General features: G+C 47.0%; 1 protein-coding gene across 4 annotated transcripts in view; it reads left to right on the forward strand.

The window, feature by feature from the left end:
• Positions 1–22,500, forward strand: part of NDC1 (NDC1 transmembrane nucleoporin) — a 174,581-nt gene that overhangs the window by 125,286 nt on the left and 26,795 nt on the right. For 3 of the 4 annotated variants that reach the window (XM_078784709.1, XM_078784722.1, XM_078784715.1), the window contains 2 exons: positions 534–643; positions 918–968. In XM_078784709.1, coding sequence (XP_078640835.1) covers positions 534–643; positions 918–968 — 161 coding nt within the window. The remainder of the gene's footprint in view (positions 1–533; positions 644–917; positions 969–22,500) is intronic. The other variant, XM_078784717.1, reaches the window with a different exon arrangement.

The following is a 22,500-nucleotide window of genomic DNA, read 5'->3' on the forward strand; positions in this document are numbered from 1 at the left end:
GAATTCGTAATTGTGTTCACCCAACCATACGGAACTTCACATCAGGATTTAAATGTTTGTTTATGTCACGAATGTTGTTAAAAGTTTATTTTTTATATTAATGTTATTTAATTTGTGATTGGAGTTATGCTGTTTGGAATGAAAAAAGAGATATCGAGTTCAAGTGAATAACGAAATGCCATGACGGTTTCTACTTTGGAAACGTGAAATTCACGGATCGCCATATGCAGATTCGCCATTGACTGGGAATGGAACAAACGTACCCGTTTGTTTGCGAAGGGGTACGTTTTTCATGGAAGTCTTTCACGAACTTGCTGTCCATATCTGACGTGCGACTGAAGGTGCTGCAGGAATGTGGATTTAATTGGTTTCATGCTTTAGCATTTGCCGTTTCTGCAATGTCTGTTTGCTACTGGCCTCTCACCCGTGCGTAGCACGGGTACCTCACTAGTATACACATAATTTGTGATTACAAAACATGCTTTCTCTTGATTCTTGATTGGAATTTGACTTTTATTTTTCTAATCTACAAGGTGCACCACCGATGGCTGACAATCCCAACATGAGACCTTCCGTAGCATCTCCCATGCCATGGACAAAGGATGCACCCCAACCTGATCGGGTCGCAGCAAAATTGAGCCAAGTAGGTTTTTATGGACAAAGCTACCTTGGACCAGTGCACATTTGCAATTTGATTTTTTTTTTTGAGCTGTTTCCAGTTCAAGGGTCATGTTGTTGGTTCCCTTTTTTGTGCAATTACTTTTTATTCACAGTATTTTTGTGTCCTCTACAATTTTGTTATTTTATTTATTGTTTTCTGTTACCTGAAATGTTTTTGTAATTTCAGTTTGCATTTTTTATTTATCAACGTTTTGTTCTTGATTGTTTTTCCTCTGTTTGTGTTAATCTTTTTATAGGTTAGAGCTTTCTTGATCAAAATGCCAATAGTAGTATATGCTACTCAGAAGGTAAGAATATGGACATTTCCCTTCTCTCCCTTCCTTTACCACGGCCTTCGCTTTTTATGCCTCCACTGACGAAGTCGCCGTAAGCATTATGCTTTCTGGTTTTCTGTACGGCTGTCCCTCTATCCGTCCGTGATTGTTGTTACAGCGATAACTTAAAAATGGCTGAAGGGAACTCAGTCAAACTTGGTACAACTATGTATAATGATGTAAAGATAAACTGATTACATTATGGGGGCAAGAGGTCAAAGGTCAGAGGTCCTGTTTGGTAAAAATTCTGTTACTGTGCTTGTGAACCAGTGATGGGATTTTGACAAAACTTGGTATAAGTATATATAATGATGCAAGGATGAAGTGGTTCAATTTCAGCATCAAAGGTCAGAGGTCAGGTCAGGTAAAAATGTGATACTTGAGAACAGCTGAAGGGATTTAAATCAGACATAGTACAAGTACATATAATGATGTCATCATGTGTGTGGTGACATATTTAGTCAGGTTCACTATGTTAACAAATATAATTTCGTTCAAAATTTTGGTAGATTAGCAAACCTGTACATTTCTGGAATACTCAGAGCATGAGGAATCCAAAAATCAATGTTGGCATTTGCACAGACACCTGCATGGCCGCCATTTTGGATTTTCAAAATGGCCACCATAAAATACATATTTTGTGCTATCTCGGCTTCTAGTCAACCTAGAAACTTAATAAAATATGCTAATCCTATGTTTTCTGGGTTAAGGAATCCAATAAAGGCCTCAAAAGAGTGCTCAGGATTATAGAAAACCAACAAACAAAAGTAATTGAAAACCATTGTCTTTATATTTGTGATATAACTGTATTACATAATACATGATATTGCAAGTCCTTTGAAGTTATAGGTTGTTATAGGAAGTTATAGGTAGTATCAGATTGAACTATAAGTCCTATACACAGGATCTACTCGGTCTACACCGTTCAGGAATATGCTTTTACAGATCTTCATCACTGTCCTGAGGGTCATTTTCGCAAAGGTGTCTATGCAAATGCAAACATTAATTTTTGGATTCCTCATGCTCTGAGTATTCCAGAAATGTATAGTTTTGCTAATCTACCAAAATTTTGAACGAAAAAACATAGTGAACCTGACTAATTGGTCGACGTCTCGATGTTAAAGAGTGCCTGCCATTCTAGATTATTTTATTTTCGTCCCTTATTCAGTGTTAGTGCCTCCCAGATGTCCTTCCAAACCCACTTCCTACATTTTCACTTTTCTACTTCTATAGGGCTGAATTTACGAATGGTGTTTAATAGTCGATAATAGTCCGATACACATAGAATCGCTAATCGTGTGATGATCACCTGATCTGGATTCGGACCTGAACCAAAATCTAATCAGCTTATTCTTGTCACCTACCCAACTCATTTACAAAGTTTTGTCTCAAGTCATCCACCACTTTTTGAAGCGTCATGTTATTTATCGTTTTTGGCCCTACCACTCAATGGTGAAGATTCATTTAGAATTCTCTGATCCGGATCCGGGTCACACACCCAACCTGTCCACTAAGTTTCATCCAAATCCAGCCACAACTTTGAGATATCGTGCTATATATCATGTTTTGCCTCATCTCTCAGTGGTGAAGAATCAATGAAAAAATTATCGGATCCCGATTATTTTGTAAATTACTCTTTAGATGGGTGATTAGATGTGCACACACGAAGATGTTTTTGTCAGTGTTTAAGGGTTAGATACAGTGTTAACAAGACACTTGCTAAACACCTTTCATAAATTCGGCCCACAGTGATTTGTAATTTGCTTCTTTTACCCTCCTTCACCTACGCAGATCAACATCATTCTGTAACTTCACTATTTCTCCCCCTCTCCACCTTACTCTTCCACACCTTTGTTTGCTCTGTTGTCTTTGTCTTTCTCACTGTCTGGGTCGCTGTTTATGTCTGTGTCGCTGTCTATGTCTGTGTCGCTGTCTATGTCTGTGTCGCTGTCTGTGTCGCTGTCTATGTCTGTGTCGCTGTCTATGTCTGTGTTGCTGTCTATGTCTGTGTCTATGTCTGTGTCGCTGTCTATGTCTGTGTCGCTGTCTATGTCTGTGTCACTGTCTATGTCTGTGTCGCTGTCTATGTCTGTGTCGCTGTCTATGTCTGTGTCGCTGTCTATGTCTGTGTCGCTGTCTGTGTCGCTGTCTGTGTCACTGTCTATGTCTGTGTCGCTGTCTATGTCTGTGTCGCTGTCTATGTCTGTATCGCTGTCTGTGTCGCTGTCTATGTCTGTGTCGCTGTCTATGTCTGTGTCGCTGTCTATGTCTGTGTCGCTGTCTATGTCTGTGTCGCTGTCTATGTCTGTGTCGCTGTCTATGTCTGTGTCGCTGTCTATGTCTGTGTCGCTGTCTATGTCTGTGTCGCTGTCTGTGTCGCTGTCTATGTCTGTGCCGCTGTCTATGTCTGTGCCACTGTCTATGTCTGTGCCGCTGTCTGTGTCGCTGTATATGTCTGTGTTGATGTCTATGTCGCTGTCTATGTCTGTGTCTATGTCCGTGTCACTGTCTATGTCTGTGTCGCTGTCTATGTCTGTGTCGCTGTCTATGTCTGTGTCGCTGTCTATGTCTGTGTCGCTGTCTATGTCTGTGTCGCTGTCTGTGTCGCTGTCTATGTCTGTGCCGCTGTCTATGTCTGTGCCACTGTCTATGTCTGTGCCGCTGTCTGTGTCGCTGTATATGTCTGTGTTGATGTCTATGTCGCTGTCTATGTCTGTGTCTATGTCCGTGTCACTGTCTGTTTCTGTGTCGCTGTCTGTTTCTGTGTCGCTGTGTGTTTCTGTGTCGCTGTCTGTTCCTGTGTCGCTGTCTGTTTCTGTGTCGCTGTCTGTTTCTGTGTCGCAGTCTGTTTCTGTGTCGCAGTCTGTTTCTGTGTCGCAGTCTGTTTCTGTTGTTACGTGGTCCCCTCGGTGAATACCTGGTCTCGGTGACCCCCGGACCGTGAGAGGAACTCCGCCAGCAAGCTGTATTATATATGCGCTTTCGCCACGCAATCCATATGAATTTCACCCAGGAGACAACTGATGTTCAAGGATATATTTCCAATGGTAATGATACCATACAATTTCAATGACACAACCACGGAGATTTTCCCCGAGCAATCAACAATACACAACCATCACCAATTCCCAATTCACAATCAATTCCCTATGATTAAGATGGCCATCTTATACATGTGTGTCCCGGTGAGTACTCACGACACCCTTTTGGTCTCGGTCCCGCACAATGTCTCTGGGCCCCTCCTGATCAAGATGATGGTCGCCGTCGCCGCACTCGGGCGGTTGAACGAACCCCGGGTGGACGTGTTTCCACCGGGCAGGTATCGTACCAGGCACCGTGGCTGCAGCCCCTCGTGGCCACGCGAAGCGGATACGGTAGAGCAAGCCAAACCCCACGCCGCTTGCAAGGCGCGTTAGGCCCCAACGTGCGACCCGCACGCGTCTGTTTGGACGGTGCCGCGAACGATACCAGACGCGGGGTCGATGCACGGCCCCACGTCAACTTGACGTATCCACCGGGCAGGTACACGTCCCGGTAATTCCTCTCGCCAGACAGGCTTCGGAACGCCGCTTTTCCACGCAGCGCAAGGTCGATCCCACCTTTTGTCGGAGCGGGGCGAGGAAGAATACTCGTCCTTTTTTCCTCGTGTCTTTTCCTCTTCCGTTTCCGGTCACTTCCGTTTCCGGCCACTCCCTCAGAAGGGCTCCTGACCCTCCAACCACAACAACTACACAACAACTTAATATACTACACACGGATAAGCAAAGACCTGAATGGTAATTCACATACATTCACATAAATATGTAACACTCCCCCCCTTCAAGAAAGAAAGTTTGAACCCAGCGAAAACTTTCTTTGCCGGCCAATTTGGAGAAACAAACCAGATAACTCAACCCCCCCCACATTATCCGTTCCCCCCGGGCACAGTTATCACTTAAAAATAAAGCAACCAAAATTTCACCACAACCCCTCCAGATTACTCCCTCTGGACTAAGTACCAACAACGACATTGTCCCTGCCAAATCAAACTCCATCTCGTGACCCTCTGACTTTGACCGTCAGTTTCTTGGGAATGAAGGTTAAGGGGTTGATCAAAGATCCAAAGTTAAGCAACTCGATAGCACTTTTTCTGGGAGGCCAAGCCGAGTATTCACTACATGGATGCCTTTAGGAACGCGGAGTTCACGGTTAGTCCGTGCAGGAAAGTTCTCTACATGGGCGCCTTGAGGAACGTGGAGTTCACGGTTAGTCCGTGCATGAAAGTTCACTACATGGACGCCTTTAGGAACGGCGTTCACGGTTAATTCGTGTAGGAATCTTGGCTCGGCGGCTCCGCCGCCTTCAGTGCTTCAACTTCTCAGAACTTCCCTAATAATTAGGGTGGGACCACTGGTCCCTGTAGACCCATGAATAGCGGTCTCCTTCTCGGCCACTACTTTGCCAATCCTTCCTTCGGGAGCGGCCGTAACTCAGGGAGCCTCCATAATAATATTGATTGCGGCCACCACCAAAACTACCGCCCAGTTGTCCTCTCCTGTAGACCTCTCGACGCCTACGAAATGCCTTCCCTACTGTTATGGTCCGACCCTCCAAATCCTTGCCATTCCAATTCTTCTCTGCCTCTCTGGCGTCTTTTGTGCTGGCAAACGTGACAAAGCCGAACCCTCTTGACTGTTGCGTTTCCCAGTCTCTTACCAACCGCACTTCCACCAGCGGCCCATATCTGTTGAAGACAGAGGTCAGAACTTCTTCCTCTGTTTTGAAGTTCAGTCCCCCTACAAATAACTTGGCACTTTTGTCGCCATCCCGAGCTGGTGTGGTGTTATTTTCGCTGCTGGGCTCTTTACCAACCCTCAGGTTACCATAAACTTGACCCCCGGCCAAATCATTCCCGATAACCACAGATACACCCTCTACAGGAAGCGTGGCTTGTAAACCGACGGTGACCGGTCCTGACACCAAATCGGACTCCAACTGGATGACCTGAAGGGGAGCACTAACACCGCCCCCAATCCCCTGTAAACGAACACTATCCCCCGTTGCCGTCTCCTCGGACCATGGCAAAATGCCTTCAAGCATTAAAGATTGATGGGCCCCTGTGTCCCTCAATATCCTAACCGGTCTCCGGTTAGTCGAGGCTCCATCCAGTGACACAAACCCCTCTGAAATAAATGGTTGGTAACCCTTTTGATGGCGATTTCTTACGCTAGCCATCGCATTCGGAGTTGTAATAGTCGGACTCCGCTCTGGGTTGTCCCTTTTCATGAGGTAACAACTGGACATCAAGTGTCCAGGTTTCTTGCAAAACGCGCAAGTAGGCCCGGAGGAAAAACTCGGGGTCTGCCTCGGGCCCCCCGAACTATAAGTTTGTCTTGGGCCCGCATCCCTCTGATTTCGAACCGGTGGGGTATCATAGTTGTCCCCATAATCATCTCGAGGCCGCCGCCATGTATGGTCGTTCTCCGCACCTGCTGTTCCCCACCTCCCCTGCGGAGATCTAGGCGAGGAGTTAGGTTCGTGGACCCCTATTCGGTGGGTTAAGGCATAATCATCTGCCATGGTGGCTGCGTCCCACAACTTTGGTACCTTCTTTTCCTGCAGGTACACTTTGATGTCCTCGTGGACACACTGCTGGAATTCCTCCACCAGGATCAAGTCCCGCAATGTCTCGAAGTCTTTCCCGACTCCTTTTGACTCACACCACCGATCAAACATGTTTTCTTTCACTCTGGCAAACTCCACATGGGTCTCACTCTCCCTCTTCCTGGCATTCCTGAATTTTTGCCTGTAAGCTTCCGGAACCAACTCATAGGCCTTGAGGATGTGCTTCTTCAGTACCTCATAATCTGCACATTGGTCCATTGGTAGCGCCGAATAAATTTCCTGAGCTTTCCCCACCAGCACACTTTGCACGAGTATGGTCCAGGCCTCCTCCGGCCAGTTTGTCGAGCCACTTTCTCAAAGTGTGGAAAAAATTTCGCGACTTCTTTTTCACTGAACGGTGGAACCAGCCTCACATGTCTGCCCACATCCCAGGTTTTCTGGTAAGGTGTCGACCCCGTCAGCAAGGGTGGTGCCTCTCCCCGTTCTCTCATTAACTCCAGCTCCTTGAATTTAATTTCTTGTTGAAGCTCCATGTCACGTTCCTTTAATTCCCTTTCCGCTTTTCTCTCCTCTGCTTCGAGTTCCCTTGTTTTCATCCTTTCTTCTGCTTGTTTCTCTTCTCTCCTCTCCTCTGCTTTCCTTTCTTCTTCTGCTCTTTCTTTTTCTGCTTTCCTTTCTTCTTCTGCTCTTTCCTTTTCTGCTTTCCTTTCTTCTTCTGCTAACCTTTCCTGGAGTTCTCGTTCCACTCTCCTTTCTTGTGCTTGTTTCTCTTCTCTTCTCTCTTCTGCTTTCCTTTCTTCTTCTGCTCTTTCCTTTTCTGCTTTCCTTTCTTCTTCTGCTCTTTCCTTTTCTGCTTTCCTTTCTTCTTCTTTTATCCGTTCCTGGCTCCGTAATTGCAACTCCAGTTTCCGGAGCTCAACGTCTTCTGGTTCTTCGGGTAGCCACTCCCAGGCTAACTCGTCCCATGTTCCTAATCCCACCATAGATTGTATCACCGTGGCCTGCAACTCTGCCTTCCTCAAATTAGTTCGGACCTCCAAGTTAAAATGTTTGGCCAATTTCAAGAGGTCCGACTTTAGCAACGCTCGGAACTGCGCCTCACTCGGGGTTACCCCAAAGTTCTGTGCCACAAACGCCATGGTGCCTATCGTTAACACCTGTTAACCTTCACCCAAGACTTTACCCCAATTTCTCAAAAAATTTTACCAATTAATAATTAATTAATAAATTTTAATTAATAAAAAATTATTATTTTATTATTTTATACAATTTTAAATCCCGGACGTAGACCCAATTGCGAAACCGCAAATCGTAATTTGGACGAGCCCCCAATTCTGTTACGTGGCCCCCTCGGTGAATACCTGGTCTCGGTGACCCCCGGACCGTGAGAGGAACTCCGCCAGCAAGCTGTATTATATATGCGCTTTCGCCACGCAATCCATATGAATTTCACCCAGGAGACAACTGATGTTCAAGGATATATTTCCAATGGTAATGATACCATACAATTTCAATGACACAACCACGGAGATTTTCCCCGAGCAATCAACAATACACAACCATCACCAATTCCCAATTCACAATCAATTCCCTATGATTAAGATGGCCATCTTATACATGTGTGTCCCGGTGAGTACTCACGACACCCTTTTGGTCTCGGTCCCGCACAATGTCTCTGGGCCCCTCCTGACCAAGATGATGGTCGCCGTCGCCACACTCGGGCGGTTGAACGAACCCCGGGTGGACGTGTTTCCACCGGGCAGGTATCGTACCAGGCACCGTGGCTGCAGCCCCTCGTGGCCACGCGAAGCGGATACGGTAGAGCAAGCCAAACCCCACGCCGCTTGCAAGGCGCGTTAGGCCCCAACGTGCGACCCGCACGCGTCTGTTTGGACGGTGCCGCGGACGATACCAGACGCGGGGTCGATGCACGGCCCCACGTCAACTTGACGTATCCACCGGGCAGGTACACGTCCCGGTAATTCCTCTCGCCAGACAGGCTTCGGAACGCCGCTTTTCCACGCAGCGCAAGGTCGATCCCACCTTTTGTCGGAGCGGGGCGAGGAAGAATACTCGTCCTTTTTTCCTCGTGTCTTTTCCTCTTCCGTTTCCGGTCACTTCCGTTTCCGGCCACTCCCTCAGAAGGGCTCCTGACCCTCCAACCACAACAACTACACAACAACTTAATATACTACACACGGATAAGCAAAGACCTGAATGGTAATTCACATACATTCACATAAATATGTAACACTGTGTCGCTGTCTGTTTCTGCCTCGCTGTCTGTTTCTGCCTCGCTGTCTGTTTCTGCCTCGCTGTCTGTTTCTGCCTCGCTGTCGGTTTCTGCCTCGCTGTCGGTTTCTGCCTCGCTGTCTGTTTCTGCCTCGCTGTCTGTTTCTGCCTCGCTGTCTGTTTCTGCCTCGCTGTCTGTTTCTGCCTCGCTGTCTGTCTGTTTCTGCCTCGCTGTCTGTCTGTTTCTGCCTCGCTGTCTGTCTGTTTCTGCCTCGTTGTCTGTCTGTTTCTGCCTCGCTGTCTGTCTGTTTCTGCCTCGCTGTCTGTCTGTTTCTGCCTCGCTGTCTGTCTGTTTCTGCCTCGCTGTCTGTCTGTTTCTGCTTCGCTGTCTGTCTGTTTCTGCCTCGCTGTCTGTCTGTTTCTGCCTTGCTGTCTGTCTGTTTCTGCCTCGCTGTCTGTCTGTTTCTGCCTCGCTGTCTGTCTGTTTCTGCCTCGCTGTCTGTCTGTTTCTGCCTCGCTGTCTGTCTGTTTCTGCCTCGCTGTCTGTCTGTCTCGCTTGTCTCGCGCTCGCGCTCGCGCCCTCGCTCTTGCCCCCTCTCATTCTCTTGCCCTCACTCTGTCTCTATTTTCTATGACTATTGTTTCCCCAAAAACAAAATATACACAGACATAGACACAGAAAACGACACAGACATAGACACGTATACATGCACGTCTCCTGGTTTGACACAGAAGTGTTAAAGAAACCTCTTCTTTTTTTTTCCTTTGTCTATTCTTTACTCTAATTATCTCATTGCTATGTTCGATGCACATATGTCAAGTGGCTACTTTGTGTTAGTGGTGATGGTGGTCCTTATGCACCTTGTGGCTACATCATTTTCTGGAGGCATGGCTGTGCTGCTCATGTAATGCCCCCTATTACTAGTAAGCTGGTAATCATTTGTCCGACCTCAGCAGGATGACAGGCTGAGTCAACCCACCTGGAGTTATTTCAACGGCTCAACAGGGGCTTGAACTCAGGACCCTAAGATCTCAAGGCAGCCATCTTTACCATGAAGCCAACACCAGGCTTGGCTAGTTCGTATTGAAGCAAAACTGTTCCATAGTTCAATTGAAAGTCCTCTTGGAAGCTGTTTTTTTTTTCATATTTATCCTTTGGGGGCGAGGTGGGGTGCAGCATCCTACAAAACACAATTTGTGAGTTCCAAAAGGGTTGTGTTGCACAACCTCCTTTAGTGTATATGTACCTTTCAAATGTGCGTGGCCGGAGGCATTTATCGATCATCCTGTGCCGTTTTTGGGAACATGCTGTCCTAAACAAATTCTGGAATGGCACACCCAGCTGCACCTCTGGCATTCTTCTCATATTTTGCAGCAGTAAGATTCATTTCAATTTGACTTCAATTTATCGTGCACTTTAAAACCAAAAAAAATGGAAAATTGTATGTCAAAATAAGTAAAAAGCTCCAAATGATTAAATAATTTTAAAAAACCAAGCTGTTCTACATAAGAGGCTTCTCGGTGTTTTCCATGACCTCATCCATTGATTGTGATTGTTCAGTGGATGGTTCTTGTCCTGTATTATGTCAATAACTTTAGTTTAAATACAACTGATATATTTATCTGTTATATCGTAATTTATTCCCAATATTTTTCCTGCTTGGTTGGCTTTCCTTTGCAGTTTTATACGTCTTCTTTCCTGAGACTTGAACCACACAATACATCCAAAGAGGATGACACTTTCAATGTCGAGATATAAAACGACATCATAAAGGTCCTATCAACATGAAATGATCGAAGCTTATTTAAGAAGTCCATTCGTTATTGATCTTTTGACACCAAGTCCCTTACAGTGATCTGCCCCATGTGAGTTTATGTATGACAGTACCAAGATACTTGTACGATTGGACAATGCCATCATCACAATTAGCAAATTGTAACAGGAATAACAGGTTGCTGTGTCTTGTTTGTTCTGAAATCAAAAATAACTTCAGTGGTTTTTACTTGCATTGCATTACACCATGAAACAAGTTTGGATGCTCTTTCTGTCATCTGTTTCACTGTCTTAAAGATACCCAACAATCACATCAGCATATTTCAGTATTTTGACATTATCCAGTTTTGAAATGCAATAATCTATCTTCTACTATATAAGAGAGATGTCTGTCTCTGTCTGTCTCTGCCCTCCTCCCTCCCCCCCTCCCCCCATCCCTCTCCCCTCCCCCCTCCCCTCACCCCTCTCCTCTCCCCTCACCCCTCCCCCCTCCCCTCCCTCCCCCACCCCTCCCCCCTTCCCCACTCTCCCCCTTCTCCCCCCTCCCCTCCCCTTCCCCCCTCCCTCCCCTTCCCCCCCCCTCCCTCATCCTCCCCCCCTCCCCTTCCCCTTCCTCTCCCCCGCCCGGCAACGCCGGGTACTTCTGCTAGTTTGTGTATAAATTGAAAAACATATGGGGTAATGCACAGCGTTGTGGCGTTCGTGTTCTTCACATGATGAACCTGTTGAATTTGGTCCTGTAGAAAATCTTTGATCCACAGAATCAATGACGATATAATGCCTCGATTCGGCAGCTTCGGAATGAGGCGATGTGTGTGAATTGTACTGAACTCAGAGGAAAAGGTAATAAAGATTGGCACGATGTTTTTCAAATTCATGTTACAAATCAACATCTATTATCCATTATAGTCTTTAAACTCCTTAAATGCAACACCGTGTCTTGTGCAGAGAACAAGTCGATGATGGAGATAGTGTTCCTTACATATGCTCAAAAGTCAAAATTCTGTAAAAACAAAAAGATGCTTCTATAGCCGATGTCCGAGTTGGTTAAGCTTGGAGCATGTTGTACCTCTTTGTATGCTTTGTTCTGTGAAAGGTGAAATGGCATTGGGATTTTGGACCTGGAGAGGGCCTATACCACTGTCCCGAGAGAAATCATGATTGCTGAGATCGATGGGAGTGCCAGAGACAGCAGTTAGCCTGGTGGTAGGGATGTATAAGGGAACCAAGAGAAGAGTTTTGGTTGGTCTTAGGATGTCTGAGGCATTCAATGTGAACATCGGTTTGAGGTAGGGAAGCTCGCTCAGCCCACTCATGTTTATCATGGTGATGGAGCTGGTAAGCAGGAAGGTAAATATAAAATATATTCTGGGGAGGATATTGTATGCGGACGATTTGGCTATTGTGGTGGAGAGTGGATGGGAGATGCAGGAAGTACTGGGGGAGTGGAAAGAGGCATTTGAGAAACATATGCTGAAAATGAGCATTGAGAAAACAGACGTGATTTGGGTTCGGCAGAAGAGAAAATAAATGAATATCAGGTGAGAGGGGAAGGAGATCAGACAAGGAAATAGGTTTGAGTATCTGGGTGGAACAATAACCGGGGATGGAAAGTCAGAGGCAGAGGTGTGGAGAAGAATTCAGGTGGGTGTGAATGCATGGAGAAAGGTGGAGGGTGTAATGGCAGACAAAGAGATTTCAAGGAAAGGAAAGGTTCTGATGTCTTGTGTAACGTCGGCCTACCTTTACGGTCTGGCGACGTTGGCACTGACAGAGAGACAACAACAGAGGCTGCAGGTTTGTGAGAACAACTGGCTCAGGAGGATTGAAGGAGTGAAGAGGGTGGATAGAAGAAGAATGGATGAACTGAGGGAGGAGATTGGTGTGCAGATGAGCTTGATGGTGAGATTGTTGAAATGCCAGCCGAGATGGGCTGGACATTTGGTACAGGTGGGGGAATAGAGTATGGCAGAGAGAGAGATAGGTTGAGGAAACAAGGCAGCAGGAAAAGAGGTAGACTGTGATTGGCATGGCAGGATTGTGTATACTAGGGCATGCCCGTACTATATATATATCTAAAATTATATCCCCCCCCTCTATTTACATGAAATGGTTTGGTCCAAAGCGAACGGCTTGCGAGTACGGTGACAATCCCCCCCCCTCTATTTACATGAAATGGTTTGGTCCAAAGCGAACGGCTTGCGGAGTTTGGTAAAGAAATCGCCATAGCGTGCACAAACGCGCAGGAAAGCGAAAGAATCGCAAATTAGTTTTAATTAGTTTTAAAACATAGTTTAACGCCAACATAGCGGCAACATAGTTTGCCAACGTGAAATAAATGAATACGCTCTCAAATGTGCCGTCCGAGGCAGAGTCTGTTCGCCACGTTCGGCACACGTGATAACTCGCTGCTCTCTGATTGGTTGAATCGTTTTTTGGACATAGCTCGGTAACTACTTGTCCGATTATATGAAACCTTGAAAAGGCACATCCTCAGGTCCCCAGCAATATACCTGGCAAGTTTCAAGTATATCGGACCGGTAGTTGTCGAGAAACAGCGGTCGCATACACACACACACACAGAGATTACTGGAATTATAGATAGATATATATATATACAGTATACACAATGTAACAGAGTGGCAGAAGTTGGAAGTGTGGATCTGATGGGATGTACCATCTCCCCGATTTTGTTTGTGCTGGTTATGGAGTTGTTGGTACGTGCAGTGAGTGGACATGGGAAAGAAGTGGAGCTAGCCCCTGGTCAGAGGTTGCCAGCAATGTTTGCTTTCATGGATGACCTGACAGTTGTCCAACAGTCCGCTGATGCAGCAGTAGAGGTACTGGGATGACTGGAAAGGTTGATGCGGTGGGCAAGAATGGGATTTAAAGCAAGAAAGTTGAGGAGTGTGGTAGTGAGACTAGGAGTGGTGGATAACATGCACAGGTTTGAGCTGGGGGGGGGGAGGTGGTTCCATCATTGGTGGAGGCCCCTGTGAAGAGTTTGGGAAGATGGTATACAGTGGAGTTGAATGATGTGGGAAGAGTGGAGGAGGTCAGAAACAAGCTTTTGAGAGGTTTGAACAGGATTGATGGATGTGGTTTGCCAGGTAAGTTGAAGGTATGGTGTTTGAAATTTGGGTTGATGCCACGAGTATTGTGGCCATTGATGATGTATGATATTGCAATTGGGCATGTAGAGAGGATGGAGGTTGTGGTGAGGAGGTGGTTGGGAGTGCCACGCTGTTTGACGAACATTGCCTTTTATGGTCAGGGTGGAAAACTCCAGTTTCCCTTGACATCATTAACCGAGGAGTTTAAGGTGGTGAGGGTGCGGGAGTTCATGATGTTGCGGGATTCAAGTGATGCAGTGGTAAAGAATGCTCTCCCAGAGAAGAAGGAAGTCTGAAGTGGAATGCAAGAGCAGAGGTGGACGAGATGGAGGAGCGGTTGCAACAGGAGGAGGTCATGGGGATGGTACAGCATGGGAAGCATGGCTTGGGGTGGATGGAGCATGAGCGATGGGGAAAGGCATGTGTGAAAGAGAGGAGGAAGATGGTTGAGAGGGAGGTGAGAAGAAAGGAAGAGGAGGGGAGATATGTGAAAGCAGTCGGTCAGGCACAGCAAGGTGTTTGGACTATGTGGGAAGGTGTGCGGGTGAGGATATTGAAGTGGCAAGAGATTTGGAGGATGGAGCCAATATTGTTGAATTTCCTGTTGCGGGCAACGTATGATGTGCTTCCGTCACCAGTAAACTTGAGATTGTGGGGGTTGTTGCAGGAGGAGAGATGTTATTTGTGTGGAGGTGTGGGAACGGTGCAGCATGCACTGAGTGCATGCTCAGTAGCATTGGCAGCAGGAAGATACAGGTGGCGACATCATGATCAGGTGCTGGCGGTGGTGGTGCAGATGGTGCAACAAGAGGTGCTGAGATCGAGAGAGAGAAGAGTGGAGAAGGAGACTGATGGGGGAGAGGTGTTGTTTGTCAAAGAGGGCCAAGTGGTAAGAGGTGGAAAGAGGAGGAGGAGGTGGAAAGCAAGAGGGCTGTCAGATTGCTTGTGATTGGCAGGTGGTGGCAGACCTAAAGCCACAATTGGTATTCCCAGAGGAGATCTGTGTGACAAGGTTGCGGCCTGACATTGTCATTTGGTTAAGTGCAACAAGACAGGTCATCTTAGGGGAGTTGTCGGTACCTTGGGAAGAGAACATGGAGGAGGTGCACGAGAGGAAGAGAGGAAAGTACAGTGAGCAGAGTGCCGGGAGAAGGGTTGGCGAGTTTCGTGTCAGCCATTTGAGGTGGGGTGTAGAGGGTATATTGGCAATTCCTTTTTTGCATTTCTTGCTAGGCTGGGAGTGTGTGGGACAGAAAGAAGGAGGATGTGTGACAAGGTGGCCCAGGTTGCCTTGAAAGGCTCATTTTGGACATGGAGGAAGTTTATGGAGGCACGTCGAACGGTGTCGGTTGGTTGTCTGTTTTTTTTTTTGTTTTTTTTGTTACCATTATTATTTCTTATTTTGTGTATATGAGTGAGTGGGTGAGGGTGTGTTTTTACATGAATTAATTTTTGCATGAGTGTGTTTTTGTGTGTTGAGTGGTGTATGATGTAAGGGTAGGTGGTTGGTTAGTTGGTGTTGTGTGTGTATGTGTGTGTATGAATGATCTGGTGTGTTTTGTTGGTGAGTGGTGAAGGGTATAAAGGTGGGTGTTTGAGTGTTCCACCATGTTTGTTTGGTGCTCTGGATTCTGGATGTGGAGGTGTTGTTGTTGTTTGCACTGGCTGGGGGTAGGGGTATGTACGCATCCAGGTGCAGTTGCTGCATGTGGATGTGTATGTGCCCCTGCTGGCCCACCTAAGCTGACCGTATCGAGGTTGAAGGGCCGAAATGGGATGATGCTGAGGACCTCGACTGAGGACCCGGTCAGTGCGGCACACTTGTGACCAGGTGTGTTTTGAACGTATGTATGTATGTATGTATATATATATATATATATATATATATATATATATATATATATATATATATATATATATATATATATATATCTATCTATATATCTATATATATAAAGTAGAGTTGGCCTCTGTGTCTGTATCCTGATAGATCTACGATCTCTAAGATCTCGAGAACCCGTGGACGGATTTGCGAGCGGAAAGTACTGTTCGACTCGGGATGGTCCCAGGAATGTCACGGAGACATAAACATTTAAAAAATTTCGGGTTTTAAAATTAGCGTATTATTAGCACTAGCAGAAGAGAGAGGGATTCGAAGGGAGGGAGCGCAGCGCTTCTGCGCTTCTAGCGCTTCTGACTACAGCACACCTTAAAATTAAAAAAACTTCGGGTTTTAAAATTAGTGTGTTACGCGTAATTAGCGCTAGCAGAAGAGGGAGGGAATCTAAGGGAGGGAGCGCAGTGCTCCCTCCAGCGCTTCTGTTAGCGTAATTAGCGTATTTCGGAACGTTAATTTTTCAACTTCATTATTCGGAATCAGTACGTCCCAGAGAACCTTCGTAACGTTAATTTTTCAACTTCATCCGATTGACATGGGACCAACGGCATGTGACAAAGAGTGAAACATACAGGCTACATTTATTTGACGACAATGAGTTCCGACTTCCGACCTCGGTGGGATGACAGGCTGAGTCAACCCCCCTGGTGTGAAGGGGGAGGAGGAGGGGAGGGGGAAGAGAAGGGGAGGGGAACGAGGGGGAAGGGGATGGGAGGGGGGAGGGGGAGGGGGAAGGGGGAGGGGGAGGGGGAAGGGGGAGGGGGAGGGGGGGAGGGGAAAGGGGGGGAGGGGGAGGGGAGGGGCCCTTCTTCCCCTGGGCACCCCCGCACCCTTCCCTCCCCCCTTCCCCTCCCCCCTCCCCCCCTTCCCCCTCCCCCCCCATTCCCCTCCCCTCCTCTTCCCCCTCCCCTCCTCCTCCCCCGCTTCCCCCTCCCCCCTCCCCCCCGTTCCCCTCCCCTCCTCTTCCCCCTCCCCTCCTCCTCCCACTCCCGTGCAAAGCCGGGTACCTCTGCTAGTATATATATATATACACATACATACATACATACATACATACATACATACATACATACATATATACATATATATAAAGGCATGTGTGAAAGAGGAGGAAGATGGTTGAGAGGGAGGTGAGAGGAAAGGATTCTTCCGGGAGAAGGTGGTTCCATCATTGGTAGAGGAACCATCGTCACTGAAGGTCACGCCCCGAATAGGGTGGTAGGGATACCAGTAAGGTGGAGAGAGTTGGTTTAAGACAGAAGGGAGTGGAGGAGTATCGTGGTCAAGGCAGAGCAACACAGAACTTACAACAATATATATATATATATTGTTGTGGATCTCAAACATCGGCCTTCCCCTTAGCCCCTTGTCTTTTATCTAGCCGACGCGATCCGGGGCTATGACGTTCCTTCCGGTCAGCGCTGAATAGGGTGGTAGGTCGAATTAGTCCTATTACCTAATTACCAGCGCCTCCCGGAAGCAAGGAAATAACCCCACCCGAACCACGGTTTTATTGGACACGCCGAGCGATAGCGAGCCGCGATTCGGGCCGTTAACAGGAACTAACCCGATTGGAGCGGTTGTGATCGTGCCACGCTTAACCGATGGAGAAATCACTAAGACGGTCGAATTAAGAGGAAACAGGAAGAACATGTAATTTATTACACACTTTGTACAATGAAGAAGAAGGAGAAGAAGCAATGTACAGTGAAGAAGAAGAAGCAGATACACAGGGCAGCCTGAAACAGTCTTATACTTATCCCTGGACACGGGCCCGTTCACACTTAGACTTAGACTTAGACTCAGACTCACACGGGGGTTGTAGATGGTCGGGTTGAGGGTCCACAGCTCGCTCCGGTCCCCGACTCGTACGGCGGTGAAGATGGTAGACGGCAGGCAAGATCTCCGCGTGTCGTTGGCGCGGATCGGACAATTATATGTGGGGGGTGGGGGGGGTGGGGGGGGGGATCGGTAAGCTGGGCGATTATACTGGCGTGGCCGGGTACGTAGTAGATATACCGGCGCTGTATACGCGTTCCCAGTATGATTCAATACAATGCGCCGCTTTCCCAAGTCCTCTGCAATGCGCCGCTCCAGCAATGCTTCCACAACGACAAGTCTTTTAACACAGGGCGCTCTCCAATCAGGCCTCTTTCAATAGTCCTTCACGCGAGTCCTCTCCGCACAGTCCTTTGACGCTCTTCACTTGCGAGTCCTTTTGATCAACGATCGCAGTTGCGTCAGTCCTCTTAAACCGCATTAGTCCTGATCAAGGGCTTTGCGTGCGCAATTATATAGCGCCGCCCAGCGAACCCTCTCGAATGTCCCAGACGCGCTCTGACCACGCCCCTTAGGCCATGCCCACTGAGCCCTGGTTGGTTGTTGGGGTCTTACCGGCTCCGCCCTTGATGTCTGCTTGACGTGGCCACACCCCCGACCTGGCGCTCCGCCCCTTTTCCAGGCCTTACCTCGTAGCATCTGGGCTGGTTTGAGCGAAAACCCAAGAGCAGCGAATTAGTCCTTGAGCCAACCGGCCATATTTTGAAGTGAATGCTCCGGCGGGGGGAGTAATTCTCATTATGATTTTCCATTAGACCAATGTCTCAAGTGTCAGAAAAGGTGTGATGGAGATCTGAGAACGGTAGCTTAGTGCCCGGATGGACGCCATCTTTGAAACCACCCAGCTCGAAAATGCCCATTTGGTGGGGTACATTGTTGCACGTGTATCTGGACTTCTATACTAGCTATCGATGTGCGGTTGACGACTAAATATACGTCCGATGTGTACCGTCTAAATAAAAAATAATATGAAGCATTTTGTTTTAGATTAATTATTATAAAAATCAATTATCGAAAAAAAATCATATATTTTTCAATATTTTATTATTAGACTTGTACTTTTTTTAGTGAAACAACACTGGTATGATTTTCCAAATTATGCATTGTGCTACACCGTTTATCTGTCTATAAAAATAACTCAAAAACTAAAACATATCATCCACCACGAGTTTACACAAAAAATATATGAAAAGGCATGCACTTTCCACAAACCGAAACTATGTCAGTTGGAATTTCCCGCCGATAATCAACCCACAGAACCCAGTGCCGAAAGTGACGTCAGTCTATTCTATATCTATATTCTATATTCTATATCTCGGTCTGAGATTTGTTGCGGTGACCTGATTAATTTCTGAGCGGGGGGGGAGGAATCGCTGAGTGGTGGCGGAACATCGCATCGCGTCAACGGTATCATCGTCCAACCGAAGTCGCAGTCGTGTTTGCCGCCCCAACCTCCATCGGCAGTATCCAAAGCAGATAAGAAGCGATCTATCCCGTCATCCAGCGATTTAGTTCCAATATACAGCGGTGGGAAACGAGAGGGCCCACCTGCAATCAAGCCTGCAGATCTTTCTGACACTCTTGCAGGCGCAACATCCCTTGCGCAGCGCCGAAATCACGTATGGATTATGACTTGCATGCTGGAACCATGCGACCAGACAATCAGTTCGTGGACTGGTTTCAACATCATGACTAGAGATCGTGTTCAGGTGACGGAAGATGTAGTTGGCTACCTGCCGACTATAAACGCGCCTGCCACAGATATGGCAACAGTGCAAGAAATCCTCAGAGAAGCTCTGAACATCATGTCATCACTTCAGCTTGAGCGTATACCGGTGGTGCTAGACCAGGCACTATTTGCTAAGGCGACCGAAATAGCATGGAAAGATGTCGATCGATATGGAAGAATCGTGCTCATGATGGGGAACTTCCATACCATCTGTAACTTCATGTCGAGCATTGGGAAAATGTTTGGAGATGCAGGCCTTCGGGATGTAGCTGTTGAGTCAGGAGTAATCGCTGAAGGTTCCATCAACAGGGTTCTGGAAGGCAAGCAATACAACCGTGCTGTGCGACTCCACAAGTTGATGTACGAGGCACTAATGCGCATCATTTGGAAGGGCTTCCAGGTGTGGATAGAAAGCAATCATCCTGACAAGGAACCCCAGATTCGAAGCACTGACCTCAAAATTCGCAGCATCAAGGAGGATGTTTGCCACGAGACTCTCGCTGCTGCTCTCGATGATGATTCATGTGTACAGAGCTTTGACATGTTCGCGAAATACCTACATTTTCTGCGAACCAAACATGGAGACCTGGCTCACTTCTGGATGATGTATATTGATATGGTAGAGACCCTGCTGGGGTTGATTCGTGCGGATAGAGAAGGCGACTGGATGCTTCACTTGGCTTGTGTCAGAAGAGTGATCCCTTGGTGTTTCGCAATGAACAAGGTGAACTATGCTAGATATCTACCAGTGTACTATGCACAGATGACGCAACTCCACGAAACATGCCCCGAGTTGTACAGGCATTTCAATCAAGGCTACTTCTCCGTACAGCTTAGACCAGGGAATCCATTTGCCAGAATCGCTGTTGATCAGACAACAGAAGAAACAGTAAACAAAGATACGCAAACAGCTGGAGGAACACGAGGTTTTAGTCTTCGACAAGGGGCTGTGTCACGATACTATCTAACTGCAGAAAATCGGGCTACTGCACTGAGGCAACTACGAGAAACTATCCTTGTGAATGGCAGCGACACATCTCACGCCAAGCACCCTGACTTGTCTACTTCTCGCATCAAACGTGATGAGTCTGGCGTCACAGCTATCTGTGATCTACTGGAAAATGACTGGACCAATCCATTCGCCGATGATCCGTCATGTCTTCTCAGTATATCTACCGGAGCGGCTGCGAGGGAGGACGTTTCTAATGACCTACTCAACACCCTGCAAAAGGGGGAAGCGGCGTATCAAAGCTTCCAGAAACGTCTTGAAGAGGGAACAGGCTTTCATGACACATTGAACAAGCTAAACTTGAAGACCTTTGGTAAGATCAAGCAGAAAGTTGTGAAGGGCACAAACAAGGAGATCGTCCTGAGAGCTGACAGACAACTGTTTGCCACCATGATACTCATCGCCAAGACAAGGAACCTCGACATGCAACTTGTCCTTTGTCACCCACTAGGGCCGTTACCATGGTCTTTGGCAAACGTTGATGGGTCAATGAAAAAAACGAACAAAGCTGCACTTGCGAAACACATGGAAGGTCTTGTGGAACCAGCCGAGAACGTTGACAAGCGAAGTGCAACAATAATTGATGCGATGGCTCTCATACAAAAGATGCATGGCGAGAACGACACGTTCGAAGAACTATCTGACCGCATCCTTGCTGCAGCGCTTCACGCTGGTCAAGGCAGTGAGCGCATCGATGTTGTCTTTGACACATACACAGAAGAATCCATCAAAGCAGCTGAGCGTGTGAACCGCGGTTCAAATGAAGGCATCAGTTTCAGCGAGATCAGACCCGCACACAAAATCATGAACTGGCGGCGTCTCCTTGCTTGCAGCCAGACAAAGGAGAAACTGGTTGTGTTTCTGGCGGAGTCGTGGAAACATGAAACAAATCGCGAAAAGCTAGGCAACAGAACACTGTATGTCACCTGTGGTGAAAAATGTCTGGTACTGATCCGCGATAGGTGGAAGTTGGTGCAAGCACTCGAATGTAGCCACGAGGAAGCAGACACGCGTATGTTTCTCCACGCAAAGCACGCCGCTACCCACTACAAGACGATCATCTTAGTGGCAGATGACACCGACGTTCTGATCATCAGTCTTCATCTCAGCAGAACCATCGATAGTCAGCTCTTCATCAGACGAGGAACAAAGGTTCGAGTCAGAATGATCGACGTTGGAAAGTTGGCTGCGGTATTGGGGTCTGGAGTTTGCAGTGCATTGCCAGGGCTTCATGCATGGAGCGGGTGTGACACTGTGAGTGCTCTGGCTAGCCAAGGAAAGATAAAGGCTTTGAAGCTTGTGCAAGCGAATGAGCTGTATCTTCAAGCATTCACAGATCTGGGATCTTCGTGGAATGTACCAACAGACGTCTTCAATAGCATTCAGGCCTTCACGTGTCAGCTGTACGCCAAGAACACGAAGATCGTCGGTGTTAATTCGCTCCGTTATCACATGTTCTGTGCAAAGAAGGGCCAGATCGAATCTGGACAATTGCCGCCTTGTGAAGACTCCTTGATGCAGCATACGCTTGAAAACCTACCAGACGTCCCAACACCATCAGCAGGACATGGTTGGGAACTCGATGATGGCGGTTCGCTCACAATCCGATGGATGGCGGGTCTACCAGCTCAAGATGTCGTCTTGAATCTCATCTCATGCACATGCAGAAGGACGTGTCGACCGTCAGATTGCTCCTGCATACTGAATGGGTTGAAGTGCACTGTTGTGTGTAAGCTGCAGGGATGCTCCAACATGGTGCAGGATGATGCTATCGTGGCTCAGGATGCCAATGACTCTGATGGCGACTGATGATTAACTTTGTGTGCACTGTATATTGTATAGCATATGTTGTTCTCTATTATAATGCAGGCCAAATTGCCTGAAAATCTTTATAGACAGATAAACGGTTTAGCAAAATGTATAATTTGGAAGATCATACCGTGTTATTTGACTAAAACATGACATGTTCAATGATACCTCCGCTTGCTTATTAGGAATATACATCGTATGGTGTTAAAATCAGCTCCATACGTCTTTCCAAACTCTAGTAATGAATAATTAATATAATTGGCGGCCATTTTGAAATCCAAGATGGCCACCAAAGTGCAGATTTCCTATGTAACAATTTCCGCCTGCTTATTAGATATCGTATGGTGTTAAAATCCTCTCCGTACGACATTCCTAACTTGCGTTATCGTCAGAATAGATAATGCCAGCGGCGGCCTAAGTCATTTTATGCCTCTTTACATTTATTTGTTGTAAACTCGTGGTGGATGATATGTTTTAGTTTTTGAGTTATTTTTATAGA

The sequence above is a fragment of the Myxine glutinosa genome, chromosome 1 (assembly GCF_964187855.1).
Source record: "Myxine glutinosa chromosome 1, kmMyxGlut1.1, whole genome shotgun sequence".
NCBI lineage: Eukaryota > Metazoa > Chordata > Myxini > Myxiniformes > Myxinidae > Myxine > Myxine glutinosa.